Source organism: Oryx dammah, unplaced genomic scaffold, assembly GCF_014754425.2.
Source record: "Oryx dammah isolate SB20612 unplaced genomic scaffold, SCBI_Odam_1.1 HiC_scaffold_3, whole genome shotgun sequence".
NCBI classification, from domain to species: Eukaryota; Metazoa; Chordata; class Mammalia; order Artiodactyla; family Bovidae; genus Oryx; species Oryx dammah.
Window position 1 is genome coordinate 112,737,753 of NW_024070187.1, and position 10,508 is coordinate 112,748,260.

Sequence of the window (10,508 nt, forward strand, 5' to 3'; positions counted from 1 at the left end):
GGTTTACGTGGGTGCTCACCATCGAGGCGGTTTACGTGGGTGCTCACTATCGAGGCTGACAGTACTTGCAACCGAAACTCAGCAATGTGTTCGCTTTTATTCGTTCAAAAGTAACAGGAGTAAATCCACTGTATTTCAACATATTTTTATGAATGTTAATGATACCTTTTTAAAATTTTTTAAAAATGAGGAAAATGGTACTGTTTGACATGCTTGTAAATCTTTTCCATGTCTGGCTCAGTAGAAGATAATGGATTATCACACTTGTTTCTGCGTTCAGTCAGTTGCAATATGTTGTTTTGGTTGAAGTAGGCGAAGAAAATCCAGCCTCCTACAGATATTTAGTTGGAAAAGGGAGGTGTATTTTTAACAGCTTTTCCAGGTCATGGAAGATATTCCTTGATACTACACCAAAACTCAACGAGTGGTAATTTCTTAATGATTAGTTGCCGTGTAGAATCTGAAACTGTATCAATGATCTTGCTTGTCCGCTTTGACATGAAAACCCATTCACTTATCTTGCTTGTCAGAGGGATCTTTGACCTGTGCATGACTGACGCAGACCTTTCAAATGCACACACTTGATTACACAATATAAAAAATCACACTTCACATCACCATCAATGTTATCACAAAAGTCTGAGTACTGGGAAGACGTCGGCTCGGAGCGGAAGATGGAACGCTGCTAGAGTTCTCAATTCTCAGTGAAAGTTCAACTCCATTGCAGGCAACAAACACTGCCAAGCCATCTTCCCTTGAGATGAGAGGCTCGCTTGGTCCATTTTTGAAAAAGTGTCTGCAAATGCCTACATCTGAATAACAATTCATCTGTGAATTGTTCTCTCCAGTAAAAATGAAAAAAAAAAAAACGGTGGTGGGATGGGGAGGAGCTAGTTGAGTTAGTAACTCAGTCACATAACAGCGTTTCCTCAAGACAACACGAGAGTTCAGTCAGTAAAGCGCTTTGTGTGTCCTACCTGCCACGTCTCATAAATGTCAAAAAGATGTGGACCCGAGAGTTAATAAAAAATATCTACTCTCTGGCCCTTCACAGAAACAGGAACAATTTCAGTGCTTGACCACGTCTCACGTGAACCCAGCACCTTCTTTTGCTATAAAGGCATGGTGGTGACCGTGGTCACAGCACCTTGTTAAGCGACCACTTAAGATGGGTCCAAGGCACCTGCCAATTTACCCCCCTGCCCCTGGTTCCTTCTGCATCAATGATGCAGAAGCAAAGAAGAACAATAATTTCTTAGCGTCATTATGGGAACAGTTTTGGCCTTTGGGACTGTCTAAAAAAGGTTTTGAACACCCACAGGGGTCTATGGACCATACTTTGAGAACTGCTGCATTAATTATCCTGGCCATGATTATGTGAAAGAAATACTCATTCTTTAAACGTTTTTATATATAACAGCCATTAAAAAAAAAAGATCACGTTGAAGTTTTAAAAGTATATGATTGATGGTTTTGAAAATACAGTCCTCGCTTATACAATAAGGAGAATTATTTCTGCTTTATAGAACTGTTTCCCTAATACAGGGGTCAGCAGACTACAGTCCATGGGACAGATATGGCCCACTGCCTGTGTGTGCAAATAAAGTTTTATTGGCACACAGCCATGTCTATTCATTTATGTGTGTGACTGTAGTGGCAGAGCTGAGCAGTTTTAACAGGGAACACTTGGTCTGCAAAGCCAAAAATATTACTGTCATGCCTTTTGCACAAAAAGCTCGCCAAACCCTGTTCTAATAGAAAACACAGATGGTTGAAATGACAAATATTTCACCAAAATCTGCATTAGTACAAAAAAGGAGAGTCTTCAAATGTTTTTCTTTTTTCCCTCTTTAAGGCTATATACTTACATAAAAGGGAAAAAATTAGGGAAAAAAATAAAGTTGTTTAACTCCAGTGCCGTTTCTCAGGGCAGAGGATCTTACCAGAAGGTTTGCTTGGCCGTCTGAATGACGTTCGCGGACATCTCCACGTCTATGTAGTCATAGTGCAGGGCCCCGGGGTCTGTCGAGGACCCCGTCTCAGCCAGCAAAATCCCAATCCATCTGCCCATGTCTTCAGAAGAAGATGCCTGGTGAGGTGAAGAGGCGGAAAGAGCATTTTATGTAAGTAACAGTACGGTTTTCACATTTTCATAAAAGTGTCGGTAAAGAGACACCGCGACAGGAAAGGCACTGTAACACGGGGCGTGTGCAGACGTAGAGGACGGCGAGCATGCGGTCGCTGCCCGCGCCACGCGATCAACACCACCTTCACGCTAAGTCTTAATGCAGAAGCTGCACAACGATCATGCCCTGGGAAATAAAAGACAGAGGCACTAAATGCCTCCCAATTACTTTGGGGAAAGGCACTAGGGTGTAAGACGTAGACGCTAATAGGATTATTTAAATCGCAGCCACAGAAAGCTGTTTAGAAAGCCTCCTTAGTTTGGCAATAAAATCCGGGCAGCAGGAAGAGCCTCTCCAACCACAGGCGCCTAACCTGGACAGCGTGTCAGGCCTCGGCCACTGTGGGCATCAACTCTGCTGACCAGGAGCCCTTGCTGTGGTCTCTGACGTGGGTCTGCTATAGCAATTTTATCACTCTGACTAGACGGTACAGTAAATCAACCCACTTCCGTTTTCATAGTAGTTGTGTGGACACAGGTGTAACTGTGTTGACAAGCACTGGGCCGCTTTGTGCATGCTGCTTCTTTTTTAGGATATTTCAAATGCTCCCCAAATGTCATCTGCCTGATTTACAAGTCGGAAATAGATCTTTAAGATTCAGCGCATGAAAATGCTAAGCCGCCCCTGCCATGTGATTCAGAAGGTCAGTTACGTTACCTTCACAATAGCATTTCAAATGTCTAAATACTTTCGTTAATCAAATATGTGAGCAATGTTTAAAGTTTATGGGAAAGAGAGTTATGAGGTACCTGAATGTGAAAACCAAATAATTTTTTTAAGTTTTTGTAAAAGTTGCAAAATTTTTATATAAAGAAAGATGTGTGAGTTGAGCCTAAACCCTTAAAGTGGGTTTTCAACACTGTACCCTGGACGAGTTGAACATGGATCAGAGTATAGCTAAGCACATATGCCTCATGGTAGGTGCAAAACCTCTCAGAGGAAGAGCAGTTGAGAAGGGAGAAGCTGTTTTCTGTGTGCTGACAGAGCTGGTCAGTGACGCAGTACAAGCGCCAGACCATGCCTGGCCAGTGCCGTATGGGGCCATAGGGCCGAGCGCAGGGGTCCCAACTGTGTGCCTCACAGAAAGCCGGGATGTGACCAAAGCCTGCTAAGCTGAAATGAACACCTGGATACTAGAAAAAACCACAAACAGGTTCTCTTCACTGGTCTTCTGCCCTTCCCCAAACAAAATCTATGTCAAGAATGTATCTGTGACTGATCCTCTAGCCATGCATCCGTAACTATTTCATCTAAGCATTCTCAAAAGCATTTTAACACAATATCTAAGATGTTGTGGACACTCTTACACTCTTAACTATTTTCCTCATTGTTCATTTTCAGAAATTTCCTCAGCCTTTTAACAACTATCTCAGTGGTATTATACTGAATTTAAAATATTAGTTATGATCTTGTGGCTTTTAGTGGATAAATAGGTAGAGATTGGGCTTCCCTGGTGGCTCAGCTGGAAAAGAATCTGCCTGCAATGCGGGAGACCTGGGTTCAATCCCTGAGTTGGGAAGATATCCTGGAGAAGCGAAAGGCTACCCACTCCAGTATTCTGGCCTGGAAAATTCCATGGACTGTGTAGTCCGTGGGGTCGCAGAGTCGGAGACGACTGAGCGACTTTCACTTTCACTTTCAGGTAGAGATGTGCGTGTATACATATATGGGTTTCCCTGGTGGGTCAGATGGTAAAGACTCCGCCTGCAATGCAGGAGACCTGGGTTTGATCCCTGGGTCAGGAAGATCCCCTAGAGAAGGAAATGGCAACCCAGTCTAGTATTCTTGCCTGGAGAATTCCATGGACAGAGGAGCCTGGCGGGCTACAGTCCACGGGGTCACAAAGAGTCGAACACGACTGAGCAACTGACACTGTTACTGCTGCTAAGCGTGTACATGTGCATATGCATGTGTGATACATATAACAAACACGCCTGAACGTATGTATGTATGAACGTACACACAATTTCCTATGACAGCCCAGGAACTGTGAGCACACCTGCCACCCAGATCCTGGCTTCTAAGTACCACCATCCATCAGGAGGAGTCCTCTAGAGCTCTCTGGACCATGGCTGATTCCAACAGGCCTGGGGCAGGGAAAAGTCCAAGATGAGCCTGGAATATCTTGGTGCATCATAATACGAGGAAAGAGCTCACAAAAGGATGGGAACTTCAGTGTCTATTTCAGGGACATAGCAGAGGTCACATAGCTTGAAGGGCTTTCCACTGCCCAATTCTGTTAATCTGACCAGGATAAACCCTGACAATAAAGGATTATACTCCTTGATTAAAGTAAGAATCTCTGCACCCTTGCTGATATATAAACATACATGAATGAATGAATGACTAATTACATGAGGGGAAGGGAAATCTCCCTGGCAGTAGATACTAACTAACAAATGTGCAGAGAATAATGGAATTAGGAAGTCGTCATTCAGCAACTGTTTCAGGCAAGACTCATTCATGAATGCTTAAAGTCAGTAAAACTGTGAGTGGTAGGACATCTCAAAGAATCTTCCCACATGGAGCTCATTAAAGACAAATGGGAAACATAGTAACTCTGCAGTAGGGAAGCCTTGCAGAGGACCCACCCACAGGGTCAGAGTCAACACCAGCGGTGGGGCAGACTGACGGCTGTACTTATTGCACACCACACCACTGCTTCCACCGGCCCTGCCAAGCGTGCTGACCCCAGATGCAAATTTCCAGGAAACCAGCAGACATCCCCAGACTGAGGGATCTGCTCCATGATAACTGCTCTGCACCATGCCCAGAATCAATGTCACGAAACCAGACAGGGAAAGCCGAGGAGACTGCAGCCCAAGGTAGTATACGACCCGGCGCTTCCTTCTGCTTACGAGGGACATTACTGGGACAACTGGGGGACTCTGATTAAAATCTGTGAGTCAGATAATCGTATTGCGTGAGGGTGAATTCCCTGGTTTTGATGATTATGGAGTGGTTTTGGTAAAGGAATGCTCTCATTTTTTAGCAAATTCACCCTAAAGTGTTTAGGGAAAAAGGGGCAAGATGTCTGTCAAAGGTCCTGAAAAAACATGGAGAGAAAAAGTGAGGCGGGAGAGACCGCACAAGAGACACCCAGTGTGGCCCCAGGTGGTACTGGGGGTGAGGGTAAGGGGCACATGGGAGTCTGTGTGCTGTGTTCACCTCTCTTCTCTCAAAAGCTCGGGTAAAAAGATCTTGGAAAGTGTGCAGAACACGATTTTACTGCCCGCATCACTGCATTTCCTTAACTGATTCAGGCAGATTCTGCTTGTGCTGGAACGCTGAGCGCGGTTACTTTTCTGAGTGTGTGTGTTTGCTTCCACAGCTAGAACAGGGAAAAACAGTGAGACACAGCCACCATCTTTCGGGACATGAGGCTGTGCCTGCAGGGCGGGGAGCAGAGACAGGTAGGGCCCTGCTCACCCATCTCCTCCCTGCCCTGCCCCTGGGGCCTCCTGCCTCCACCCGGGAGACTCCCTTTCCACGCTGAACCCATGCCTCCCTGCCCTCGCACTCCCGTCAGACCCACTGCCAGCCTCTCATGTGACACCTGCATTGCTCCGCACCAAGAGCACAGCTTCCTCATTAACGCTTTCAGCTTTTTTCCGCTGCCATCCGCCCCGCAGCGTTCAGCCCGTATAAATGCTTACCAAGAACACCGACTGTAGCCCGGTGCTCTGTTTCACAGACAAATAAAGAAGCCGAGAGAGAAAAGCAGATTGGGTTGTGATCAAAGCCTGCAACAGAACCAAGACTGGGGCCCAGACGCCCCAGCTCCAGCCAGGCCTGCTTCCCTTCTGTGAGGTCAGCCACCACGGTGGGGTCAGACCTTTGACCTGTGACCTCAAACCATCCAAACCATTGGGTGAGGAGCTCATGAGAGGAAGAACTATGATGTTAATCATTTTTTGCCTTCACATACACACACAAAAAAACAGTCTCTGAAACAAACTCCGATCTCCTAGCAAGACCTTCTAGGTTGGCTAACTGGCCATTTCCTCCGATGGTCAGCATCACTGCGGCCATTCAGAATTTGGCTCTGCACCTGATTGGGCTTCCCAGGGGGTTCAGAGGGTAAAGAATCTGTGTGCCACGCAGGAGACCTGCGTTCAGTTCCTTGGTTGGGAAGATCCCCTGGAGAAGGGACTGGCAACCCATTCCAGTATTCTTGCCTAGAGAATTCCATTGACAGAAGAGCCTGGACACAGGAGCCTGGCGGACAATGGTCCATGGGGTTGCAAATATTTGGACACGACTGAGTGACTAACACACACACTGATTAATTTTGAACACACACTGGCCATTTTAACAAATCCAAAAAATCCTTATTTCTATCGACTGTACAACATAAATATACTTAAACATACACTGGAAACTCTACACTCTATTTATGTATACATATATGTGGGTACACATATGTAGGTATACATATGTATACAAATTTGTGTGTATCTTTGTAGCTTACTCATGTTAATTCTAAGTGAAAAAAAAAAAAAGGAAAAAAAGGTTTGAATTAATAGAGAAGCAGAAAATAATAATAGACCAGAAACAAAAATTTTTAATTTTAAAAATGAAAGCTTTCAGTGTGTAAAGAAACTAGTTTTAATTGCCTTTCCCTGCAACTGGCCCCTACCTCCAGCACGGCCACCTCCTGGCCGTTGCGAAGCAGCCGGAAGGTCAGGGGGTGCTTGGAGTCCAGGCCCGGGATGACCTCGCAGCCGCGCAGTGGGATGGAGGCAATGTGCATCTTCAGGTCGGCCCTGTCCTTGTGCAGGATGAGCTTGTTGTCCTTGACGCGGCACCAGCGCTCCCGCCAGCGGCTGTTGGAGAGCACGTTCAGGTAGCCTGCAACCAAGGAGAGCGGCCGTCAGCCCCTGGGAGGGACGCACCCCAGGAGGGGAGGAACCAGGGAGCCTGCAAGGACAGCGGCCATCAGTCCTCCTGGGGAGGGAGGCGCCCGAGGAGGGAAGGAACCAGGGAGCCTGTAAGGAGAGCAGCCATCAGCCCCTGGGAGGGACGCACCCCAGGAGGGAAGGAACCAGGGAGCCTGTAAGGAGAGCGGCCATCAGCCCCTGGGAGGGAGGCCCCCGAGGCGGCCGTGAGGAGGGAACACACCCCGCGCGCAGCACACCTGCGAGCGCAGGCTGCTGGGGACGAGAGGAGCCACCAGCAGGAGAGAGCGACCCCCATCAGCTCTGGCGGCCGGGATGCTCAGGCCTCCCCAGAGCCCGACGCTCTGCACGCTGAGCACCAGCTCCCAGACGCCTTCAGGACCCTGGAGCCCGACCAGGCATGTGACAGCTCGCTGAGGCATCAGTGGGTGGAAGGAGAGCAGGGATGAGGCCACACAGCTGTTCTCAAAAAGCTGAAGGGGCCTCACCCAGGAAAGCGTCCGGGTTCATTCCACGTAGCTGCAGATGACACAGCTAGGGCAAAAGCCCCCGGGTGGCAGATTCTGGCTTCCCAGGAGGAATGAAACTATCTGCAAAGGGAAGGGAAACAGGCGGCCTGGGGAGGTGGTGAGCTCCCACCGCTGGAAGGATTCCAGCAGATGACGGCAGGTCTTCATGACGAGACTCCTGCCCAGAGAACAGACACGCCCTTCCTCAGCCCTGTGACGGGAGGATCTGCTGAGGTCTGAGGGTCTGGGTCTGACGCATGTGGAAACCCGCCATCCACGTCTCTGGGGCTGCCCCGTATCAGCGCAGTACGGATGGAATGGGGTGGAATTACAAGAAGAGCTGTCATCATGTTTTAATCTCCTCAAATACTAGTAACCGATCATTTTCATTTGCCACAAACATACAATGCATTTTTCTACAAGTAACAAGGAACGAAATAACAGATATCACCGGGTGCCAGTGACTTCTAGCCCGTCCACAGGGCTGTGCCCGCGAGAGGGAGGCAGTGAGGGGAGCAGTGCGTGGAAGGCAGGTCAAGGAGGAAGAAGAAAACCAAGGGTTCCTTAGGTTATCCAGCTGCTCTCTCAACTCATACACACACGTACACACCCATACACATGTGCACACACACGTAAACACACATGCACAGTCACACATGCGTGCAGCTCAAAACGAGGGTCCTTCCTTGGTGGCGCAGTGGTTAAGAATCTGCCTGCCGGTGCAGGGGACACAGGTTCATTCCCTCTTCTGGGAAGACTCTACGTGCCCCAGAGCGGCTGAGCCCATGTGCCATTAACGACCGGGCCTGTGCTCTAGAGCCTGCGAACAGCAAGTACTGAGACCATGTGCGGCAACTGCTGAGATCTGAGCGCCTGGAGCCCGTGCTCTGCAACAAGAGAAGGTGTTCTCATGCAACACTGCCATGAGAAGCCACCTCCACGAGGAGCCCGTGCACTGCCATGAACGGCAGTCCCTGCTCGCCGCAGCTAGAGAAAGCCTGCACAAGGCAGCGAAGACCCAGCGCAGCCAAAAGATAAGCAGATTTTAAATAAATGCATCCTTTCTGACCCCCGTTACTTTTAAATGTCTTCCCAAAAAAGGCAATTTGGACTATGCTTTTTGCTTCTTTTCTCTTCGACACCTTACACACTTTATTAGCAATGGATCAACACTATAAAGGCAAAAACCAAAGGAAAATAAAAAAACAAACGTATTTTCAGGGCCCAGAATTGTGCTTCCTATTTCCGTATAAATATTACTATAAACAATTGCTCAGTTTACTAGGGAGACACTTAACAGTACCTAAACGTCCCCATTCCTGAATGTGATGTCAGTGCTCCCAACATATTACCCTAAAGGGCATTTGGAACTGAAACCTCAGGTTTGCGACACGAGCTGCCGTATCTGTAAAGTTACGGAGAAAGTGGAGAAGCAAGTCCCAGCTCAAGGGCCTGGTACTCAAAGCCCCCTGTATTTTACACACTGAAGGGGCGTGAAGACAGGCTGGGGAAGCTGAGCTCACAAAGGGGAGGAGGGAGGTCATGCCTGATCCTGTTCACGGCCTCCCAGCAAAGACCCACCTGAAGTCCTTCAGAGAGCCAAAGATGGCAGAGAAAGAGCTGCGGTTTTCATTTGAGAAGCAACATTTGTAAGCGGCCCAGTTCTGACACACATTCTTTTGTAAGCTCTCCTTTAAAACATACAGTCAAATCTAATACCTGGACATCCAAGGGGTGGCTATTAGAGCTATTTACTGCTCTCTGACATCACCTGTAAGTCATCAGTCACGCTGAAGGCCTGTCTTTGGACTTGTGTGGAAACAGCTGCCAACCGGAGCCACTGCGTGTGCGTCCAGGTGTGAATGGATACACAGGATGGCCGGCAGACAGCAGACGGTGTGTGTGACTAAGAAGAAATAAGCTGAAGCCTGGGGCGGCCCTCAGCTACCTGAGCCTGCTTGGGCACACCTTTGCAAGGGCTCTGGGGCGCAGGGCACTGGCGGGTGCGACCACCCTGCCACCCCAGGGCCGGCAGAGTGCAGGCTCACGCGTACCCGGGGCACGTCCTCACCTGGGCCTTGAGAGGTGCAGGGAGCTCTTCAGGCCTGGAGAAGTGGGGAGCACAGCAGACTAAGACTCGGGACGTCTAGGAACCTGGTCACAGGAAACCTCAGACGCCACTGCAGGGACCTGGCCTTGACGGCGGGGAGGGACGGTGCGGAAGAGGCGCAAAAGGTTTCTGGGACTTTAAGCACGCCTGCCTTGTCAGGAGCAGTGGCGGGACTCCTCTGGCCTTTCGCAGGGCTTCCGGAGTTTAGCATTGCCACGCGGGCACACCTATCCCGGGCGCAGGGCTGGGGAGGGGTGTGTGTGTGTGTGTGTGTGCGTGCGCGCACGTGGGGTGTGTCGCAGCTTCTGAGCACGGCCCAGCCTTCCAAGAGAAGGACCCAACGTCTGGAGCGGCGAAGGGGCCCGCCTTCCCTGACCGAGTCACCAAATGCTATGAATTTCTCAACATGCGAGTCACAGGAGGAATGATTACGCTGGACAGATTCACACTTAGAGTGTGACTTCACAGGCAATTACCATATTTTAACGCCTGCCTCATCTTTAGTTACAGTGCCCAAAAGGGAAAAGCGAAATGAGAACCAAAGTGGGTAAGAGGCCTGTCTCTGTAAACAGCAAGCGCCACGGAAATGAGCCCACATCTGGCTCATGGCCTCCCCGCCAGGCTCACCAGCCGCTCCCAAGAGGCGGCCCACATTTCTACTCCCTGGGCGGGGAGAGGCCATGCAGGGACACGGCAGGCGGCCCATCTGAGGCCTCTTAAGCCAGAGGGCAGGCCCCGTGTCCCCGAGGAGTCTTCTTCCCACTCCCCCCTCACACACACACACACACACACACACACACACACA

General features: G+C 49.2%; 1 protein-coding gene across 2 annotated transcripts in view; it reads right to left on the reverse strand.

The window, feature by feature from the left end:
* Positions 1 to 10,508, reverse strand: part of AFAP1 (actin filament associated protein 1) — a 147,012-nt gene that overhangs the window by 26,507 nt on the left and 109,997 nt on the right. For both annotated transcript variants that reach the window (XM_040237602.1, XM_040237603.1), the window contains exons 10-11: positions 6,826 to 7,037; positions 1,944 to 2,089 (exon numbers count right to left, since the gene is read on the reverse strand). In XM_040237602.1, coding sequence (XP_040093536.1) covers positions 1,944 to 2,089; positions 6,826 to 7,037 — 358 coding nt within the window. The remainder of the gene's footprint in view (positions 1 to 1,943; positions 2,090 to 6,825; positions 7,038 to 10,508) is intronic.